Consider the following 24,525-nt stretch of genomic DNA (forward strand, 5'->3'; position numbering starts at 1 on the left):
TAAAAGCTTTGGAGGTTGCCTTAGAACAAAGTCATAAAGAAGCTCCTTTGGTGGACCTGGATGCTATCAACGAAAAGAAGCATATCCTATCATATCCTATTACGTTCCTATACAAAAATCATATCCTTTTCACTTCAAGCTTTTTGATAGAGGTAATTAACATTCTGTGTTTAACATATTATAGGTGTGTTATTTATTTTTTTTTGGTAAAAACAACTAGGAATATTAAAGATTTAATGTGAAGAAGACTTTTAAATAGGTTATCAGGCTAGACTAGGCTTTTAAAAAGGTCAGGCCGAGCCAAAATAAAAGCCTTTGATAGGCTATAGGCTAGGCTCAGGCCTTTTAAAGTCTGGCCTGACCTATTCCCACCCTTAGGCGTGAGTCGTTAATCTATGGCATCCTTGTGTCTTATGATGATATATTTTTTATTTTAAAAATCAAATAAAATTGAGAGTTTTATTATCAAACAAATTAAGGATATATTTACTTCTTATTTTTATAAATTAAAATCTAAAATCAAAGTACGTGCAATTAATAATACTTAATGAGGAATTCAATTGATCGCGTTAATAATATTTATTATACAATTTTTGAAAATAGTAATGAATTGAAGTTATTAATAATACATGTTTTTAAATCATGCACGTTCTTAACGTGTATAATAGCAATTTTAGTTTTCAACCAAAAATTATGTATCTAAATTTAATTTTAATTTTTATACATGAAAATTTTATTATTTATTTTATTTTTCTTACTAGCTAGCTTTTTCAGCCTTTAGAATGCATAGTATGTAATGGTTTGATGATGTTTTGCACTAATTGGATCGTCTGATTACCAAAGGTCTAACTGAATCTTCTTTAGATGAGTAATAACCGGTGATTTGTTGTTAAAAAACACTCACTTGAAATAAATTTCCATAAAAAATCATAATAACTTATTATGATATTAAAAAGAAGAAAACGATACAACAATTTTTTTTAAAAGTCATATCGTTAAAAATTTAGTTGTCAAGACTCTTCAATATTCTCACTTCTTTATTGATTGAAAATTGTAACTGAAAACTGCAAGTTTACATCTACCACCATGAGAAAAAATTGATTCAATAGTTTCAACTAAATATACTTTTAAAGTTTTGAATATTAGTTTTTTCTGTGTGGAAGAAATATTTATGAATATTACTTTTAAATATTTCTTCCATATTAGAATCAACATTCTATTTTCTACTAATGTTTGATTGAAAATAATAACTACTTAGTATTTAATTATTTCATACAAACACATACTTATTTTAATTTTTCAAACAGAGCAAGTCAATAAATCTTTTGACATTTAAAATTCAGGTATATGAATATCTAATTGATAGATTTGTTATTGATAACAGTTAAAGTAACTTTTTTTTTATATAAAAAGATAGTTAACTAACCATGAATATCTTATTTGTTAAACTTAGTATCTGTACATTGGTTAATGTGATGATGTTAAGGTTATATTGATAAGGTATTATACATGTTTGATATTTGACGAAAATAATTTTTTGTCAGACTTTATATATATACATATCTCACGGTCGAACTCTCGATTAGTCACGATTCCTTTTTCTTGATGAACCGGAGGGTTAAGACAAAAAAAAAACTTATTTGTTAAAAAATACTATAATTTGTAATAATTAAGTATTAAATAAATTTTCATTTTTTAAAACCAGAGTTAAATATGTAATAATCAAGTATTAATATAAAATATTAATAGCTAGATTTTAAGAATGAAAAAACCTACTTTTATAAAAAATGAAATTATAATCTGTATTCATAAATAAATTTAAAAATTAAAATGTAATTAATGATAATATAAATGTTGTGTGAATAATAATAATAATAATAATAATAATAATAATAGCCTTTAAATTTATGTTGCGATGAGGATAATCAATTCAAAAATTCAACAACATTACATAATATCTTTAAAATATTAAAAACATCATTGTTTGTAGAGATTAAAAAAATAATTTTAGAATAATTAAAAAACAATACATTTTTAATAAAAGATACTATTTCAATAAATTCAATATAAAATTTGATTTTTACAATAAATATATTGTAAAATTATTAATTAGAAAAAGGAAAACATCAAGTACACTCAAATTAAAATTATTATATATTCAAATTTCTTTTTGAATTTATACATTTCATAGGTATTGCATGATTATTATTACTTAAAGAAATAATGCAACATACTAAAGTTTAATAGGTTAAATATTTTTAAAGACAACATATGTTCAATTAAAAATTTTATTAATCACCATTCTTGAACTTAATGTAATTATATTTAATATACTATTAAATATTTTAACAATTAATAATTATATTTATCTTCATATATGTTATAAAAAAGTTAAATATAAATTCTAAAAATATAATATAAACAAACCCGTGCACACACGGACTAATGTAAGTACAAGGTAGAAAAGGAACAACAAGTACAAACAAAATACTCAACGAACATTATAAATACAACAAAGTAACGATTCATTGATCCTCAAATAATGAAGTTGTTCAATGAACAGTCTAAATTATATAAATAAAAAAAATCTAAAGCGAAAATTACTGAATGAAATTCAAAAGTGGATTATCGGACAAACAACTCTTGATCAGTAATATAGTTTTACAATCTCAATGCAGATACGCACTAACAATAAAATCCCTTCTCACCAGACACTTTAAAAAAATAAATTAATTTTAAAAGGGAAATGAATCAAACTTGATCAACTTATAGAGCCCAACTTATAGAGAAATTAAATGAGTTAAGGTGCTTAAGTTCATTATAACTTTTCAGAGAAGTTTAATAAACTTTAATTTCTTGATTTATTTCGTTTCCTTTCTTCTACACTTTAATAAACTTTAGTTTCCAAAACAAGACATACGCCAAAAATTCAAATCTCTTCTCCCTTCCTTTTTCTTTAATTTTACCACCAGTTATGATCGCCCGTCTTTAAAAAAAAAATTGTAATGTAGGTTAACATATTTAACAATAAACTAACACACCCCAGTGCTAGAAGGCTCCTTGCTATGCAAACGTATAGAGAAGGATCATTATACGCAGTCTTTTGGTTACATATGCAAAGAGAATGCTTCCGGATTCGAAACAATGACCAATTAACCAAGTTACCAAGGTGTAATACAAGTATACAGACGGTTTGGTTAAGTCATACTAATAACAATAAAGAAGAAAAATAGTACAACACACTTCTCCCATGGACCACAGTATTTCATTACCACTCTTTATTGTAATATTTGACCGGAACTAAATAAGCAGCTTTGAGAAGTCTGAATTTGCAATGCACGTACAAGGGGAAAGAAATCACGAGCAGGCCACAATATTTACAAATTAAATGAATTCCTCGAAACAGAGTTACTATGCAATGTATTTCATGAGGATTTATAAAAATCGGGTAATGTCCAGAATTAAGACATTGCAACAAATGTGTTAAAATGCAGATCCACTTCCCCTTCCCTTCCCAAGCATAACATCTTTCGCTTCATTTATTTTGGAAGCAAGATAATGACTTCCACCCGCATCAGGATGGTTTGCAACCATAACCTTTCTATGTGCTTCCTTCACCTTGTCTGCAGTTGCATTTTCCCTGATGAATCATGGAACAATATAAATTCAGAAAAGCTTGATGACAAAGACAAGATCAACATTCCAGTCTTGGAGAAGCTAAAGCACACAACCTAGTAATAAATTTATGGGATGAGGACAACAGCATGTTTACTTTTGCCCACAGAAAAGGAGGGGATCAATATTAAGAGTCATTGAATGCTACAAAGTTCAATTTATATAATTTAAGTAGAAAAAGATAACTTAGATGATCTTGCTGAATTTTCTTGCAGAGATAGAATATCTTTTATGAGTGTTCAAAGTAGCGACAATCCTATATAGTTGGAGGATGCATATGCTATTAGGATTTACATGTGAACTCTCTGGTCACTGTTCTGTGGTTTTTGCAAACAAAATTCTGTTTCCCAATATCAACCCATATGGACTACTGCTCATGTAGACACACTCAAGTTGTCTTATCCCCAAGAAGGAAGACCCAAAATTCTTTGGTTTACGCTAGATGCATGGGGATTCATCACCTAGGAAGAATATATTCTGCATATCTCTGCAGAATAATGACTTTCTGGGTGCTCATGGTTACTAGTAATTAATCTTTGGTTTTCTTCATCACTGTTTTGAAACCATTAAACGTGTTGAACCAATGTAACTTCTTCTATACATAGAACCATATAATGATTGCAACATTCAAACATACCAATTCCATAAAATATGAAGATCCAAAATTCATTATGTTTTTTCCATCAAGAATAATCAAACATCAGAACTACCACTTCTGGTCTTGAATAACTGTCATTTTAGGGTTAGTGGACAGGTTAAGGAAGTAAATAACATTGATGATAGTAAAAAACAAAATTAAGTTGACAAAATTGATCTTTTGTTAAAATTATAACCTCATTTATATTTTCACTCCATCAATTTTTTATTGTTCTGCATTAACACTCTCTTTCCTATTTATTAGTACTTGCTATTAATCGTCTCCACTCCTTCATTAGGGAAAGTAAATGAATTTATAATGGATATAAGATTCTATTAGTAGAGATCTTAGGAAACTGAAATTATACTTACATATTTAATATGAAAAGCTAGGGTGAGGGTAGAAGTGGAAAAATTAATTACTACCACCATGATATTATCAAGTGACAGATAATTTGGAACAAGCCTAAACCTCTAAAAGACAGCTATTTAGGACTGGAGTGAGAAACTTCTTTCAAGTTCATTAAAATAATTCACTTCACTAGCACTCTCTCCAGAATCACAAATATAATTTGATAAATTATTTTAGTTCAAAACACTTATGAGAAATCAAATATCAATGTTACCTGACGCCTAATATTAGTGCTGCTTCTCTCCTTGTCATTGTAGATTGGAAACCACCCTCGTAGAACTTGCGCAATCTGGGTTTTGGGGGCCGTGACTTGAATGCTTGCCAAGCTTGGATCCCATACCTGCTAGCAAGTGCTGCAGCAGCTACAGCAAGGCCAGCAAGAAATGGTGTCGCCTGATGTACATAGCAGTTTGTTAACACAGACAAATTTGAAACTAAAGACAACTAAATGAGGAATGAAATTGTAATTAACATTCTTCGTACTAATTATGATGTTTAGTTCAACACATTCCAACTGCAACTCGACAAGTTTATCAAGAGTCCAGCACTAATACCATTGAATAAATGAAACCTTTTCCACATTTTATTGAAGGCTATAACAAGTAAGTCTGAAAATAGAAATAGCCTGCTTTTGTGAACCATAATAAATAAATGAAGCATAAGCTGCAACTATGTACTATTCTTCCAAAATTAATTTTATTACAAGAGAAGGGAAGGGGGAGACACTATTATTGCTCACATCATTACATACACAACCATATATGCTTACTTGCTCAATTCTTTTATGCTACAACCTCAACCATATTTAACATCAATACCCAACAAAAAAAATGCTGACAATTGGCAAAGGGTAAATGAGAAAATAATTCCACTTAGGCACAAACATGCATAACACGACAGGTCATACAGGTATTAATTGTTTTCGGATACATACAAAGGTAAGTGTTTTCTCTCCCCCATTGGTTTTATCATTGACCTCTATATAACAAATATTTCATAAGTTCATTATTTACTTTTGTTGTGTGTGTGTAATTAAGAGGTATCTGGGTCAGCCTCCCAATGTGGAACCTCTTCAATCCCAAGCTGGGATCAAAACCCAAACCTTGGTTAAGGGCCCAAGTGTCAAACCACTTGTACTGACAACTTTTTATTTTACATTAATTTTTCATCGTTACATTGGAGACACCTCGTGGAGGTGGTATAGTGAATGATCAAACTTCCAACATCAACATATATCACTTAAATCACTTAAATCGTAAAGACTTGAGCATTGCTAAGATCAAAAGCTCGTTGGAAAAACACTTTACAAAACCAATTAATTATTGAGACAACATGATACTTAGAACCAAAATTTACAGGGCATAGAGGAATTTGTATACTATCATTTCAATTTCAATGAAAACCCTTTATAGCCATATTTTTCTTAATTGTATCTTCCAAAACAAACATTTACATCATACAAAATTACCACCTTTAATGTCAGAGCGAAAAAACAGATAATCATGAGGTTAATATGATTATTATAATAAATTGTTGCGAAATTATATGGGTCAATTCATTAACGGGGAAAAATGTTGCAAGAAACATGTTCAACAGAAAGAGGATCTGCTCACCATTCCTAGGAAAGTCGGAGGATTGAAGAGAATCGTTGGAGCTTTTCATTCACAAGTATTGAATGCCACTAACTCTGCTACGCGAAGGAGAGAGAGGCTATGGAAGTAGTTTTTCGGTTCGATGACGTGTCGGTTGGCTTCGAAGTTTGGAATAAATTTGCGACAGACGGTTTTGGAGTTCGCCACAACAATGTTCAATCTATATATCTTTTGGGTAAAAAACGTCGTTTTTAAAATGTATATCGTTGTCAAGTTAATTTGTGAAAATAAAAAATCAAAATAAAAATTCTTAAAAGTTTCTGTTGATTAATTTAATAAAAAAAACTTGTAAATTTTTAAAGAAAAATTGTGTGATTTAAGAAATAATATTAACATATGTTATAATTCAGAATTCTAAGATGGATTTTAAAAAAGTTATCTTAAAAACATTGTTTTTAAATTTTTTTAAAATGATGATGATTTTATGACAGTTTTTTCAAAAATCATTTTGGAAAATAAATTTTATAAAATATTTTTTTAGAGAATCATTTTAGAATATTTTTAAAAAAAAAAGTTAAAAAATTTGAAAATTCTAAGATGATTATCCCAAATTTCTAAGACGATTTTTCTAGGAATCGTCTTAGAATGCATATTATAATAAAAAAAAATTAAAAAAAATTAATTTAATGAAAAAATTTAATATCTTAGATGTCATTTTAGTTATAATTAAGATGGTTAAAGTGTATTTACACCACAAAATTATTGAAAGACAAGACTATTAAAATTATATTTAAGGGATATATCAACAAAAGAATCCACAAAAACTACAACTAGAAAACTACCAACACCCATAACTAACTATCAAAATTACGTAAAATATAGCTAACATGCAAAAAAAACAAAGTTGATATTATAATAATAATAGACTTTTTGTTTATGGTATAATTTAAGTGAACATTTGTTTGTAATTAAATCATATTTAATCACTATTAGAAAATACACTTTCAACATTGGTTATTTAGAACATTCTACATTGGTTCTAAAATCGATGTTGAAAATGTCGATGTTGAATGTATGAATGTTAACATTGGTTTTGGAGAACTGATGTTAACATGTATATGACAACATCAGTTCTCTAAATACCCGATGTTAAACACAATGAACAACAGCAAAAAAAAATGTACGCATGATGAACGCTGACATCGGTTTTCCAGTAAAACCGATGTTAATATGATATTTTAACATCGGTTTTTTAGAAAAATCGATGTTAATGCAATACATTAACATCGGTTTTACTGGAAAACCGATGTTAATATATTCCATTAACATCGGTTTTGGTAGAAAACCGATGTCAACGTTGACAATGCATATACTTAATTGATGTAGTTCATTGTGTATAACATCGGTTATGTGTACATAACCGATGTTAATATTCAAATGTTTGTGGAAGCAAAGCTTCATGATGAATCAACAATGATTCAAAGGTGTTTTGATGATAACAATGATGATAACAAAAGATGATGACAAAGGTAATGAACAAAAAGCTCAAAAGATCAAAGAACAACTCAAGTGAATCAAAGAACAACTCAAGTGAATCAAAGAACATCTCAAGTGAATCAAGAACAAGTCAAGAGTTCAAGAATCAAGAAGAATTCAAGACTCAAGAAGAAAGTCTATAATAAAGAATCAAGATTCAAGATTCAAGATCTCAAGAATCAAGATCAAGATCCAAGACTCAAGATTCAAGAATGAAGAAAAGACTCAATCAAGATAAGTATTAAAAAGTTTTTTCAAAACTTTGAATAGCACATGGTTTTTTGACAAAACCTTTACCAAAGAGTTTTTACTCTCTGGTAATCGATTACCATATTGTTGTAATCGATTACCAGTAGCAAAATGAGTTTGAAAAAGTTTTCAAACTGAATTTACAACGTTCCAATTATTTTCAAAAGGCTGTAATCGATTACAATGTTTTGGTAATCGATTATCAGTGCCCTTGAACGTTGAAATTCAAATTTAAATGTGAAGAGTCACATCCTTTCACTCAAAAGCTTTGTGTAATCGATTACACTTATTTGGTAATCGATTACCAGTGACTGTTTCTGAAAAATCAAAAGATGTAACTCTTCAAAAAGGTTTTGACTTTTTCAAATGGGTTTTAAGTTTTTCTAAAAATTTATAACTCTTCTGAATGGCCTTTTTAACCAGACATGAAGAGTCTATAAAAGCAAGGCTTTGTTTTGCATTCTTAATCAATCTTTCTAACAACAATCTTGAATACTTTTCCAATCAATCTCATACAATCCTTTACAAGCCTTGAATCTCTTTGAACTTCTTCTTCTTCTTTGTACCAAAAGCTTTCTGAAGTTTTCTGGTTTTCTAAACCTTGAAAACTTGTGCTATTCATCTTTTCATTCTCTTCTCCCTTTGCCAAAAAGAATTCCCCAAGGACTAACCGCCTGAATTCTTTTTGTGTCTCTCTTCTCTCTTTTCCAAAAGAATAAGGGACTAACCGCCTGAATTCTTTTGTGTCTCCCTTCTCCCTTGTCAAAGAATTCAAAGCGACACAGTTTGAGAATTCTTTTGATTCTTCCCATTCCCTAATACAAAAGTGTTCAAAGGTTTAACCGCCTGAGAATTCTTTTGTATCCCCATTCACAAAGTATCAAAGGTGTAATAGCCTGAGATCTTTGTCTTAACACATTGGAGGGTACATCCTTTGTGGTACAAGTAAAGGGTACATCTACTTGGGTTTGACTGAGAACAAGAGAGGGTACATCTCTTGTGAATCAGTTCTAGTGGAGGGTACATCCACTAGGGTTTCAAAGAGAACAAGGGAGGGTACATCCCTTGTGGACCTTTGTTTGTAAAAGGATTTTTACAAGGTTGAAAGAAATTCCAAGGACCGCAGGTCGCTTGGGGACTGGAGGTAGGCACAGGTTGTTGCCGAACCAGTATAAAAACTCTTGTGTGCTTGTTTCCTTCTTCCCTACTCTTTTACTTTCCGCTGTGCATTTAATTTCCGCTTTTACTTTCTGTTAAGTTTCTCTTCTACTCCTCATTCTCTTAACAATTTAGTAAAAGCCTTAAAAGAGTAATTTTTTAATTAGTAAAGGTTTAGGAATAATTAATTCAACCCCCCTTCTTAATTATTCTGAGGCCACTCGATCCAACAAGTGGTATCAGAGCAGGTTTCTTGTACAAAGTCTAACAACTTCAAGATTAATGGCCTCTTTAGATTCTTTGTCTTTCAAAAGTATTTTCAGGAACAGGTTATTCCAAGATCATGATGAAGACCAAGTCAACTTATGTCTCATGACAAAATCTCATGATAACAACGAAGAAGAATTTGTAAGAAAGAAGTAGTACATTGACAGTGGATGTTCCAAGCACATAACAGGAGATGTATCCAAATTCATAACCATTTCTCCCAAGAAAAGTGAACATGTTACATACGGTGACAACAATATCAGTAAAATCTCAAAAGAGGTAACATCTAAGCCATTTCTATGAATTAAGATATGAGTAGTATTTTCAATTAAGTTATTTTTGTGGCTAATAGAAAATAATTGATGAAATTGTTTGTTGTGTTTACAATGTTTAATTAACTATATTTAGTTTTAATTTTGAATAAATATGATTAATTGAATTTTGTTTAATGCTTGAATTGCTTATGTTTTGTTTGTTTTGACATGATAGGATAATTGAATTAAGTAAATAATTACCATGATATGTGTTGATAATTTTTATTTGATACTTAAATTTCAGTGTTTAATTCTCTGGTAATCGATTATCACTATGTGTAATCGATTACAATAGAATAGACTTAGTTCTATAAATTGAAGATAAGTTCAAAATTATTTGATTATGTTAAAATTTATTATGATTAATTAACTATATTTAGTTTAAATAATTTCAATATACATGATTGATTTTTTTTTGGTAATTGTGTCCAAGTTATTGGAAGTTTCAAAATTAAAATTTGGAAGTTATTGAAAGTTGAAAGTTGAAAATGAAAGTGGAAGTTATTGGAAGTTGGAAGTTGAAAAAAGAAGTTACTGGAAGTTGAAATTTGAAATTTAAAATTTAAAATTTAAAATTTTAAAATTTGAAATTTGAATTTTTTTAAAAAAGTATTGTGCACAGTTAGTTGATTATTAATTAAATTTAATTAATTTGAAATCTTTGATGATTGATTGTGTTTGAGAGTTATTATGATTTTTTTTAAAAAAAGTTATGTTGATTATTTTGATAATATATATTTTTAAAATAATTATGCATGATTTTTGATGTAATATGTGATTAGTCATTTATGAATGGCTATGCATGGTTTTATATCTCTTGTATGATTCTTGCATATTTTTTTATATGACATGACAATTACATGCTTAAGGTTCATTCATAAAGTTTTTCAAAATCCATTATATTATATTTATTTATTTTTATATAAAAATTTTCATACATAAAGTATCTTTTTGATTAAAAAAAAAGTGTTATCCAGCATGAGCATGATAAAGATAATAAGCATGTAGGTTCAGAAAAAATAATGATTACATGATTGATTGAGTTCTTTGAACTTTTTAAGTTTTTAAATTATCTTTAACAAATCTGAATGTTTGATAATGCCTGTGATCTATATCCTTCAATCCTTGTATAATTCTTGTTTGATATGTTTGAATTACTTGATTGATTGTTCAAAATATTTTTTTATGCTTTTCAAAATTATTATATTGTATTTCAAATAAAATTATTTTGATATGATAAAACCTTCTATGATGATAAAAACTCATCTTGGTAAGTGTTGATAGTCAATTAGCACTTAGTCTTAGGAAAAAGGTGATTGTGTTTTAAAAAATTTATAGACACTAAAAACCAACTTGCAGACATCTTTACAAAACCACTAACCAAATACTCTTCTACATCATTAGAAGAGAATTATGACTTCTAGATGCAAGTGACTTAGACAAATGATTTGTGTTTTGATGACTTATGACTTATTTGCTATTTATGCACATATGCTTCTATTATAATGTAAGGATGATTTATTATCTTGTTTGATTTTTATAAGTTTTTCTCTCTTGTATGAATACATTTATTGTATGCTTTATTCATTTTTATATAATTTGACATGATTAGATTTTTGTCAAAATTATATTAATATGCTAAAATAATTGAGATAAGTAATGAGTTACCATGTATGTGTTCATAACTAATTTTTGTTACGTAGAATTAAGTTTTGATTCTCTGATAATAGATTTAGATTATAATTATATTTTGTCTTTTTAAACCTTGTATCTGGTTATGTTTTTATGACATTTGAACACTTAGTATTTCTTTTAATACTTGCTTAGTATGACTATATATTGACTTGCTCTTGGTTGTTTATGATTGTGTATTTTAAACTTAATTACTTTAATAATATATGACTAGCGGTATGTACTTACATTTGATATTGTGTTTTATATTTTTAATTATTCATATATGTTTTATTTGAATATTATGAATGACTTTCTGGATTATATGACATTCTATGAAGTATTATATTTTGTGTGATGAATAGTTATGATATCTTGTTTGATTGTTTTCTATTCTCATGTATTTTGGCTATATTATTATGATATTTGACCAATTTACTATTTCCTTATTTGCATGGTATGGTTGAACAAGCATGTTATTTGACTATGTGGATTTTATAAGTTAATCTATTTATGAGTGTTACTTCATGGTTTTTACTTCATGATGTGGTTAATATTTTTTATGAATGTTGTATGAATGTTTAAGATATATGTGCATACTTTAAGTTTGATACGCACTTTGGCTTTTTGTTGATGCCAAAGGGGAAGAGAAATAGGGATAAATCAAGAACTCACATGAGTAAATAATTTAATTTTAAGATAAGCATAAATTCAAAAACAAAGGGGGAGCATTTATAAGAGTGATCGACTAGGAAAAAGTGTGGTGTGTGTGTGTTTCTTGATTTCAGAAGTTGTCATCATCAAAAAGGGGGAGATTGTGGAAGCAAAGCTTCATGATGAATCAACTATGATTCAAAGGTGTTTTGATGATAACAATGATGACAACAAAAGATGATGACAAAGGTAATGAACAAAAAGCTCAAAAGATCAAAGAACAACTCAAGTGAATCAAAGAACAACTCAAGTGAATCAAAGAACATCTCAAGTGAATCAAGAACAAGTCAAGAGTTCAAGAATCAAGAAGAATTCAAGACTCAAGAAGAAAGTCTACAATAAAGAATCAAGATTCAAGATACAAGATCTCAAGAATCAAGATCAAGATTCAAGACTCAAGATTCAAGAATGAAGAAAAGACTCAATCAAGATAAGTATTAAAAAGTTTTTTCAAAACTTTGAATAGCACATGGTTTTTTGACAAAACCTTTACCAAAGAGTTTTTACTCTCTGGTAATCGATTACCATATTGTTGTAATCGATTACCAGTAGCAAAATGAGTTTGAAAAAGTTTTCAAACTGAATTTACAACGTTCCAATTATTTCCAAAAGGCTGTAATCGATTACAATGTTTTGGTAATCGATTACCAGTGCCCTTGAACGTTGAAATTCAAATTTAAATGTGAAGAGTCACATCCTTTCACTCAAAAGCTTTGTGTAATCGATTACACTTATTTGGTAATCGATTACCAGTGACTGTTTCTGAAAAATCAAAAGATGTAACTCTTCAAAAAGGTTTTGACTTTTTCAAATGGGTTTTAAGTTTTTCTAAAAAGTTATAACTCTTTTGAATGACCTTCTTGACCAGACATGAAGAGTCTATAAAAGCAAGGCTTTGTTTTGCATTCTTAATCAATCTTTCTAACAACAATCTTGAATACTTTTCCAATCAATCTCATACAATCCTTTACAAGCCTTGAATCTCTTTGAACTTCTTCCTCTTCTTTGTACCAAAAGCTTTCTGAAGTTTTCTGGTTTTCTAAACCTTGAAAACTTGTGCTATTCATCTTTTCATTCTCTTCTCCCTTTGCCAAAAAGAATTCGCCAAGGACTAACTGCCTGAATTCTTTTTGTGTCTCTCTTCTCTCTTTTCCAAAAGAATAAGGGACTAACCGCCTGAATTCTTTTGTGTCTCCCTTCTCCCTTGTCAAAGAATTCAAAACGACACAGTCTGAATTTTTTTTTGATTCTTCCCATTCCATAATACAAAAGTGTTCAAAGTTTTAACCGCCTGAGAATTCTTTTGTATCCCCATTCACAAAGTATCAAAGGTGTAACAGCCTGAGATCTTTGTCTTAACACATTGGAGGGTACATCCTTTGTGGTACAAGTAAAGGGTACATCTACTTGGGTTTGACTGAGAACAAGAGAGGGTACATCTCTTGTGAATCAGTTCTAGTGGAGGGTACATCCACTAGGGTTTCAAAGAGAACAAGGGAGGGTACATCCCTTGTGGATCTTTGCTTGAAAAAGGATTTTTACAAGGTTGAAAGAAATTCCAAGGACCGCAGGTTGCTTGGGGACTGGAGGTAGGCACGGGTTGTAGCCGAACCAGTATAAAAACTCTTGTGTGTTTGTTTCCTTCTTCCCTACTCTTTTACTTTCCGCTGTGCATTTAATTTCCGCTTTTACTTTCTGTTAAGTTTCTCTTCTACTCCTCATTCTCTTAACAATTTAGTAAAAGCCTTAAAAGAGTAATTTTTTAATTAGTAAAGGTTTAGGAATAATTAATTCAACCCCCCTTTCTTAATTATTCTGAGACCACTCGATCCAACAATGTTCACATCGGTTATTTATAACTAACCGATGTTAATGTACAAGAGTTGACATCGGTTATCTACAGATAACTGATGTTAAAATACAAACGCTGGCATCGGTTATACACAAATAACCGATGTTAATATACAAACGTTAACATCGGTTTTCTATTACAACCGATGTTAAGGTTCATATCGACATCGGTTTTTGCAAATAACCGATGTTGGTTATGATATTAACATCGGTTTTTGTTAATAACCGATGTTGTTTTTAAGTATTTTTTTTTATATATACTTTTTGTTTTTACAATAAACCCAAAATTGTACCTGTCAAATGCAATTTCAGGAGGCCCAATTCACAGCAAATAAACATTTTATTATGCTTTCAAGTAGTTTTAAAGATAATAAACATCAAATAATTGATTTATTATAAAGAACAATCATCAAATGAATTCAATGTTCATGTTACATAGAAAATGTAAAAAATGTTAAACCAAAGTAAACTAAAGCTAAAGATAATGTCCCTAAATCCTAGGCCTGATCTCTAACTCGGAGATAAAACTGTGTCCACTGGATCTGCAATGCTTTTAATCTCTCTGGCTCCAATGGTCTAGGATCGTTGAAATACTGCATGATGAAATAAATCATAATAAGTTAATAATGTAATACAAATTATAAATAAATCGATTTTGTTTGAAATAAACTTACCGCTTCCCAATTATTTCTAAAAGTTCCTAAAATGATGGTGGACATCCAGTGCATCACATAGTAGCTGCACTCAGTACTTCCTTTTTGTCTATTACACTAAATACATAATGAAATTTGGATATTAATTAAACAACTAGTGTATAGACACATAAAGAAATATATATAAGTGGAAGTTTTATGTAAATGATGTACCTTGACGACAATCCACCTAGCAGAAGCCTTTGATTTAGGCTGTGGAGCATCATCAAGACCCTTGATAGCACTGTTCCATATGAGTAACAATTAAAAACTGGTGTTGTATGTTGAGGTATTACAATGCAAATGTATTGAAAAGAACACTAACCTATTAATAATCCCCTTAAGGTAGTTGTCTGGCCTGTTATGCAATGAACAAAACCAGACAACTAGGTGTTCCTTGGGCAGGATGACCACCATCTGCCAGTGTCGGTTACAGTGGAACCTAAAATGGGTTAGTACATTAGTAAACATTACTTAAATTTAGTTATTTTGTGACTTACCCATTTAGGTAGGCTCCAAGATAGACATCACGTTGTGAACTCTGCATCCAACTCTTTATGTAACTTTCAGACTCAAACTGTGATTGCCCAGACCTCTGAATGAACTGTGGCTCGAGGAATCCATAGATATCAGAATTCCCCACTCGCATACATGTTTCAGTGAGATGCCTGTTTATGTTAAGTCAAAGTTAAATATTTATGAATTGAAAGCCATAACTTAGGTAGTTAAAAGTCTTTTATATAAAGACTTACAGAATCAACAATTGTAACACTGATATGCTAAGACATTGACCACCGTGTGCAATTTCGAAGAGGTCTTCGTGCTTTATGTAGAAGACATTGACCACAGTGGCATCCCATCTAACTTGATAAGGCCTCAAGAAAAGCTCTGGGATGGTCAATGTCATCAGATAAAGCGGATCATCGACCTCCGGATCGGGCTTCGGAGGTGGTTTTGGCGGAGACTCAGCTACCTGTTCATGAAACAAAGTTAAATAGCCTAATTTGAGGCACACTTAATGAATTAATTTAAAAAGAAGAAACATATAGTAAGGACAATAAGTACCTGCTGTGATAAAGACTTGACCAGATGTGTCGGCCAAGCAAGGAAGGTGTGAAGTACCTGCCCCACTAAGGAAACCTCATCAGTGGGTACAGGAACTGGAGCATCTGCATCTGTAACCTCCTCCACACTCACCTTTACTTGGCCAGACAAAAAAGGAGTGTTATGAACAACAGTGGATCCCTCATAAACTCTCTCCATGGCAACCAGGCGGGCAGGATTTGCTTCTATGTACAAGCCGCACCTGTTAGAGTCACCCGTCTCAGGATCGTTTCCTGAGGGATCAACACAACTCCCCTTTGTGCTCACTCGAGGACCGGAGGGACCAGGACCAACCAGAGGCTCAAGAGGCACTGCAAGTCCCTAAGATTGCATCTGCGACTGAAGCTGGCTGAAGGATGCCATGACTTGCCTCGTCACTTTCTCTGTGATGGACTCCTCTAGCTGGTCCCTGATCTGCTGGATCAGCTGCTATAATTCGTCAGGAGGCAGGGAGGAAGTGTTGTGGGACGTCCGTGGAGCCGATCCAAAGTATTGCTTGATGGTGACACCGGCTCCAACTGCACGGACACGTCCAGGGTGCTCTGGACGTCCAATAGCAGCGGCCAGAACATCCTGACGTCCTTGGGGGACGAACGATCCCTGTGTGGCCTGCTCCTCAAATGAATCCTGCACAGAAAACACACAGTGGTATGTGGCATTCTCAACATATTGAAACATAATTGTAATGGTTAGTTGAAAATGACTTACAATCTTCTCAGCGATTTCCTTTGCGGCCTCAGTCGTTATCTCCCCTGTCTTCTTCGTGCGGGCCATCTTCCACTTCATGTGGCGTCTGACCTGGGATGGAGGGTCGATAACGCCATCAACGCTTCCTGACTGTGCAGCTTCCTGCAGCTTCTTTTTCGTATTCTCAGCCAGGAGCTTCTGCTCCAAATAATCATAACCCCCACGAGACAAAACATGGGGGGCAGTATTCTGCTTCTGGATGGCCTGTGCCTTCATGCGCACATCCTGAAAAAATTAAACAATAATGTTTGAAATGGGTAGAATGAAGTATAACAACATCATGTTTAATATGAAAAACAACTTAAATGGCAAGGAACATACCTCCCAAGAAGGGTCTCTGCGAGTCTGGCAAAACTGGGTCCACTTTTCCTTGCTTATGCCGTATTTCTCACAGATAGTGTCCTCGACACCGTCCTGATCTGCTGCAAGGGCCCATTTCCTCGTGAGGTCTGATTTAAACTGCCTCCATCTCTCCCCCACGGTCTGTAGTAACTTCCTTTTCGTCCTACTATCAGAAGCCTCTGGGATATCAAATTTCGCCTGAAAACATCAAATAAAGTTTATTTGTTACAATAATGTATTTTTTGGCTATTAATTAAACAAAATCAAATAAGAAAAGAGAAATACCTGAATATCCTCCCAAATCAGGTCCTTCTAAGCAGTAGGGACCTCCTTCCAGTTCTCGTAGGTGATGTCCACCTTATCACGCGCCACAATCCCCAAATATGTTCTTAATTTCTTCTTGTGGGGACCGTCGGCCTTCTCGGTAGCAGGATCAACATGCACCACTGGTCTCTCAGCACCAGGTGGTCTAGTGGACAACGATCGTAGACGTGAGGCTTTGCGTGTCCGCTTCACGACAGACGGCGAAGCCGATGCGTCCGAAGTAGGAGGAGGAGAAGGAGGAGGAGGAGGAGGAGGAGGAGGAGGAGGAGGAGGAGGAGGAGTGGAGGCAGGTGGAGAACCCATGATCTTTTATACAATAACATACAAAATAGGATTAATGAAAAGAGGATCAGTCATAAGTTTTTTTTGGAAGGCAAAAGTATAATATTATTAAACAAAACCCCATCACAGAAGGAGACAAGACAAATTAACCAAAGGACTCCGAAAGATTGGTAGTTGTGCTTTTTAATTGTGATTTGGGGCAACCATGTTATAAAAAGTCTATTACATGTAATCAAGATTCAATGTATGCTTGATGGAATATAAATACTATATCTTCAGAAATACACATGTACATGGCATCCTTAGGACTTCATCCATGTTTTCTTTGATATTGATTTTCTTTTTTGAAGAAAAGAAAGAGGGGAACGAGCAACAATTTGAAGGTTGTACATTCAGGAACTAAAGAATTCAAAATATCTAGTAATAAGAGGGATTTGTTTTTGGGATTTTTTGAGCACCAAGAGCGGCTACGCAAGAAGCTTGCACTTGAGGAGGGAAGGATATTTCCAGCTAATGAACAACTTTCTTAACTATTTGTCCTTCAGATTTTACTGCTAATATCTAAATATAAATAGTATAAGGCTATGGCTTATGGACATGGTCATTTTTACCCCTAACAATCTTAGAAGTAAATATAGACCATGTTATTATGCCATACCCTTATACTATTTATATTTACATATTAGCAGTAAAATCTGAAGGACAAATAGTTAAGAAAGTTGTTCATTAGCTACAAATATCCTTCCCTCCTCAAGTGCAAACTTCTTGCGTAGCCGCTCTTGCTGCTCGGAAAATCCCAAAAACAAATCCCTCTTATTACTAGCTATTTTGAATTCTTTAGTTCCCGAATGTACAACCTTCAAATTGTTGCTCGTTCCCCTCTTTGAGAATGAGGAGGATCTTCATAGGACTTCATCTAGCTGATGTTTGTCGCCAGTTTCATCATCCACCACCCTTTTCTTCTTTGCCTTCTCACGTTTGTTGTTGTTAAACCCACATTTATGCCTTATTCCCTTCATGTCTTGTTTTATCACAACTTTAGCCGAATTTCCTATCTTCAGCACAATTGAATCTCCTGTCTTATTCTCCAATGACACACTTTGATGGCCTGTATCTCTTTTCTTTGTATGTTCTAGTGGTTCAGCTTCAGAATGCATAGACCAATCAGAATTTTCCAGTGATCACCAAAGGCTTCTGCATCTGCATTGACACTCTCTACCTTCTTTGGTTTATGCTTCTATGTTGCATTCTGTGCTTCCTCCTTATAATTCTCAAATTTATTGGAGGTCTCACTAGAAGGATCAGCACCAATCCGTGCCTGTTCCTCCTCTACCAGCTCAATATCTTTCATTTGACCTTTGCTTTTGTAAACTACACTGTAATTTACAAAACAAAAGTTGAAAGGAAAGATATTGAGCTGGTAGACGAGGAAGAAGCACAGATTGGTGCTGATCGTTCTAGTGCAACCTCTAATAAAGCTGAGATTTATAACGAGGAAGCACATAATGCAGCACAAAAGCATAAACCAAAGAGGGTGAAGAGTGTTAATGCTGATGCAGAAGCTTTTGGTGATCACTGGAAAATTTTGATTGCTTATGCATTCTGAAGCTGAAGCACTAGAACATACAAAGAAAAGAGATACAGGCCATCAAAGTGTGTCATTGGAGAATAAGACAGGAGATTCAACTGTGCTAAAGATAGGAGATTCAGCTAAAGTTGTGATAAAACAAGACATGAAGGGAAGAAAGCATAAATATGGGTTTAACAACAATAAACGTGAGAAGACAGAGAAGAAAAGGGTGGTGGATGATGAAACTGGTGACAAACATGAGCTGTATGAAGTCCTAAGAATACCATCTAAAACAAAAAACTGATGCCTCAATCAGAGAAAAATGTAGCTGTCACTTACTTGCTTTGGTGACCTCTGTCTCTGCAGAAAATTACATTAGACGATGTTAATCAATTCTCCTTCATCATGATCATTTCGATTAGCATGAACGTCGTCAGCTTCTTCTTCTCCGACAACGTTACGAGTGATTTGAGCGGTCAAAGGACTAACATAGGTGTCCATGTATGAATCATCATCTTCTACATTAACACCAACTGTTTTGCCCTGCAGAACCACGCACCACCTTTCATCACAAGGGTCTTGCACGTAAAATACTTGTCTAGCTTGTTTTGCCATGATGAAAGGGTCATTATGGTAACCAAGTTTCTTTAGGTCTATCAGCGTAAATCCTATATCATCGATGCGCACATCGGTGTTGCTATCAACCCATTTACATTTGAAAACACATATCGTAAATTTCACATAGTTAAGCTCCCAAATTTCATCAATGAACCCAAAGTAAGGGATGGAAGCTACATAGGGATTGACGTCATTGACACTTGCAAAGTGTTGAGATTCAGCCCTTAGGGTGACCCCGCTGTTCTGCATTGTACTTTTGTCATCTTGTGCTTTTGTGTAAAATGAATACATGTTTATGCCGTATCCTTACCAGGTTATAACATTTCTTTTAGGCCCATCTGCTAGCTTTCTTAATGTTTCTGAAGCATTCTCATCTGCAAAGATTGTATCTTTAAACCAATCACAGAAAGTCTTGTTATGCTTTTTCAACTCCCAATTCTTTGACATTTTCGGATTATTCTATTTGACTAAAGCTTCATGCTTAACTATGTATGGCAAAACTTCATTACTGTTGTTCAAGACATACAAGTGAGCTTGTAACAAATCTTCTACAGTTGGAGTGATCACATGCAGTCCTCTTGAACCCTTACCACCCACTCTGTCATCATGCCGAGACTCAGGAAGGCTAATAGGTTTAGCCTTCTCTAAGTATTCTGAACAAAATTCAATGGCTTCTTCTGCAATGTACCTCTCAACAATAGATGCTTCTGGACGATATAGATTCTTTGTATACCCTTTTAAGATCTTCATGTATCGCTCAACCGGGTATATCCACCGTAGATAAACAGGACCACAACATTTGATTTCTCTGACCAGATGCACAATCAAGTGAATCATGACGTCAAAGAAAGCAGGGGGAAAATACATCTCCAACTGGCATAGTATAATTGCGGCCTCATTTTCCAACTCATCAAACATGACTGGATCAATGACTTTGCTACATATAGCATGGAAGAAAAAGCACAGGCGAGTTATCGCTAACCTGACTTTGTTTGGCAAGATGTCTCGTATAGCCACGGCTAACAATTGTTGCATGAGCACGTGACAATCGTGAGACTTTTACCCTATAAGCTTAAGCTCCTTCAACTTCACAAGGCTCTTAATATTTGAAGAGTATCCTTGTGGAACCTTCACCCGACGAAGACACTGACAAAAACTTATCTTCTCCTTCTTGGACAAAGTATGGCAGGCTGGGGGCAAGTAAATTTTCTTCCCATCAGACCTTGGATGCAACTGTGATCGTATACCCATATCAGCTAGATCTTGACGGGTATTCAAGCCATCCTTCGTCTTGCCTTGAATGTTAAGGAGCGTCCCAATCACACTGTCACAAACATTTTTCTCCACATGCATAACATCAATACAATGTCTAACGTCAAGATCACACCAGTACGGAAGATCAAAGAAAATGGACCTCTTCTTCCACATGCAACTCTGACTTTTATCCTTCTTTTGGGTCTTCCCAAATACAGTATTCAGGTGTCGAACCCGCTGATATACCTGCTCACCAGTCAACGGTATCGGCGCAATATCATGCTCTTGACTTCCATTAAAATCTTTTTTCAGTCGTCTGTAAGGATGATTGGGTGTTAGAAAGCGGTGATGCCTACTGTACACTGTTTTTCTGCCATGTTTAAGTTGTATGTAACTTGTGTTTTCTTCACAGATGGGGCATGCATGATGACCCTTAACACTGTAACCGCTGAGATTCCCATATGCTGGAAAGTCATTAATGGTACAAAAAAGCATTGCACGTATTTCAAAGGTCTCCTTGCGAAATGCATCAAACACTACAACCCCCTTGTCCCACAACTTTATCAGATCTTCAACCAACGGACTTAGATACACACCAATGTCATTTCCTGGCTGTCTTGGGCCCGATATCATCATAGACAACATCATGTATTTTCGCTTCATGCACAACCAAGGAGGCAAATTGTAAATTACTAGCAGAACTGGCTATGAACTATGTTGAGTGCTTAAAGTGCCATATGGATTCATTCCATCACTAGCTAGTCCAAGTCTAAGATTTCTTGGCTCTTTCCCGAAATCTAGATACAAACCATCAATCTTCTTCCACTGCGAGCAATCAGCCAGATGACGGACCATTCCATCAGAAACCCTTCCATTTGCATGCCATGTAAGGTCTTTTGCGTCATCCTCATTAGAAAAAAGACGCTTAAACCTTGGAATGATTGGAAGACACCATAAAACCTTCGCTGGAGGGCCCTTGTTGGAGTTGTCATCAGAACTACTTTCTTCTTCATCCTTCACTTTGTACCGTGAAGTCCCATAGATAGGGCATTTGGACATTTCTTGGAATTCATGCCTGTACAGTATGCAATCATTGGGGCAAGCATGAATCTTCTGATACTCCATACCCATTGGACACAATATCTTTTTCGCATTATAGTAACTTTTAGGCAATGTGTTGTCCTCTGGAAGCAGATTGTGCACTACCTCAAGCAGTGAGGTGAAACTTTTGTCACTCTACCCATACCTGGCCTTGACATTAACTAGACTTAACACATCAGACAACAGGGTTAAGGAATTCTTGCACCCTGCATACAAAGGCTTCTTAGAATCACTCTGCAATCCTTCATACACAGGGGCGTGTGCTTGCTGGAAAGACTCTTGTCCAAGGTCATGAATCATGTCTTCTAACCGATCTCCCATTTCTACATCAAACGGTTCAGTTTGGGACCCACTTTGCATATCTGTGACTTCACCATGCCATATCCACGTCATGTAATTCTTCTTAATCCCATCACACAATAGATGGTCCCGTATGTCATCGAGTAATTGTCATCTTCCATTCAAACAGTTGATGCAAGGACAATAATATTTTCCTTCTTCATTCGGTCGACCTCTTTCTGAAGCAAATTGCAAGAACTGTTCGACGCCATCCTCATATTCTGGGCTCATGCGACTTTCATTCATCCAACTTCGATCCATCTAAGCAATTCCATGCATGAAAATCTCACTTTTTTATTTATAGGTGTGGCCCTATCCCATTTAGGAAAACTGTCTTTTATGTTAGCTCAAACGTCAGGGTTGCCATTATTTACAAAAATTTGACTAAATTTCGGCAGCATTTCGCATTGGTCTCCAAGTACACGACATGACATCGGTCAAATGAATTTCCCGATAATCAAGTATGCATTTGGAAAACAACTTGAAATGCATTGAACCGAAATTTAATCAAATTAATGAAAATAATAATAACCTTCATGAATGAATCTAACATAAAAATACCAGTCTCCCCAAACTATCCAAACAGACAATTCAAGACTAAATACAATGACTAATGCAAACTGTCCGCAAGAGTCATTGCATTCAATCTCAAACGGGAATCTAAGGTTCACTCACCATGAACAACAATTGTTTATATAGCAAATTACACTGATCACATACAAGAACATACAAAAGGTCAAATTCAATTACAAACAAATATAGACATCAGCAGTTGTTTATGTAACTAATTTCAAATGCTGGGCTTCAAGGGTGCTTATGCTTTAATATTGTAGTTGGGTATATGTGTGTGTGTGTGTGTATCATGAGGGTTTGTGTGTATCATGAGGGTTGAGACAAGGAGACCCTTTGGCTCCATTACTCTTTGACTTAGTGGCTGAAGGACTGACAGGGCTAATGAGGGCCTGTGTGTGTGTGTTTCTCTCTGTGTGTGTGTGTGTGTGTGTGTGTGTGTGTGTGTGTGTGTGTGTGTGTGTTTCTGTGTGTGTGTGTGTGTGTGTTTCTCTGTGTGTGTGTGTGTGTGTGTGTGGGTGTGGCTGTGTGTGTGTGTGTTTCTCTGTGTGTGTGTGTGTGTGTGGGTGTGTGTGTGTGTGGGTGTGTGGCTGTGTGTGTGTGTGTGTGTTTTTGTGTGTGTGTTTCTCTCTCTGTGTGTGTGTGTGTGGCTGTGTGTGTGTGTGGCTGTGTATGTGTGTGTTTCTGTGCGTGTGTGTGTGTCTGTGTGTGTGTGTGTGGGTGGGTGTGTGGCTGTGAATGTGTGTGTGTGTGTGTGTGTTGAAGAACCTGCCCTAAGACACAGCAGACACTTGTGCATACAGCCCTTACCCCTAACTATGTTTTGAAGAGTTTGATTGCTTTGTGGTGTGAAAGCAACGGTATTGAGCTACCAAAGAAGCAAGGGAACTGTAGAACAAAGAAATGTGGTGGCAGCAGTCTTTCAGATTGTGATCGAACTGCTATTGGTGCTTTATTGGATAAACTAACGAGTAACGATATAGAACAGCAAAGGGCAGCTGTTGGTAAGAAGGATGCTGCTACTGCTCTAATAAAGTTACTTTGTGAAGGTACTCCTACAGGTAAGAAGGATGTTGCTACTGCTATCTTCAACCTATCTATTTATCAGGGAAATAAAGCAAGAGCTGTAAAAGCTGGTATAGTAGCCCCACTGATACAATTTCTGAAGGATGCTGGGGGTGGAATGGTAGATGAAGCACTAGCTATTATGGCAATCCTTGCAAGCCACCATGAAGGCAGGGTAGCGATCGGTCAGGCCAAGCCAATTCATATTCTTGTTGAGGTTATACGAACCGGCTCTCCATGCAATCGAGAGAATGCTGCTGCTGTCTTGTGGTCACTATGCACCGGAGATCCACTGCAATTAAAACTAGCGAAAGAACATGGTGCAGAAGCAGCACTGCAGGAGTTGTCAGAAAATGGAACTGATAAAGCTAAGAGAAAAGCTGGAAGCATATTGGAACTCTTGCAGCGAATGGAAGGGGTTGATAATCTGCAGAGTTCATAG

General features: G+C 34.2%; 2 protein-coding genes across 2 annotated transcripts; one reads left to right on the plus strand and one right to left on the minus strand.

Moving 5' to 3' along the window:
- Positions 1 to 3,135: 3,135 nt before the first annotated feature.
- On the minus strand, positions 3,136 to 6,519 carry LOC114412384 (mitochondrial import inner membrane translocase subunit TIM14-1). Its single transcript, XM_028376242.1, has 3 exons — positions 6,337 to 6,519; positions 4,938 to 5,116; positions 3,136 to 3,640 (listed from the first exon to the last, which is right to left on the minus strand). The coding sequence occupies exons 1-3, from the start codon at positions 6,337 to 6,339 to the stop codon at positions 3,484 to 3,486; spliced, it is 339 nt and encodes a 112-aa protein (XP_028232043.1). The 5' UTR covers positions 6,340 to 6,519; the 3' UTR covers positions 3,136 to 3,483.
- On the plus strand, positions 6,458 to 24,525 carry LOC114411196 (U-box domain-containing protein 14-like). Its single transcript, XM_028374948.1, has 2 exons — positions 6,458 to 6,528; positions 23,784 to 24,525. The coding sequence occupies exons 1-2, from the start codon at positions 6,458 to 6,460 to the stop codon at positions 24,523 to 24,525; spliced, it is 813 nt and encodes a 270-aa protein (XP_028230749.1).

Source organism: Glycine soja, chromosome 5 (genome assembly GCF_004193775.1).
Source record: "Glycine soja cultivar W05 chromosome 5, ASM419377v2, whole genome shotgun sequence".
Taxonomy (NCBI): Eukaryota; Viridiplantae; Streptophyta; class Magnoliopsida; order Fabales; family Fabaceae; genus Glycine; species Glycine soja.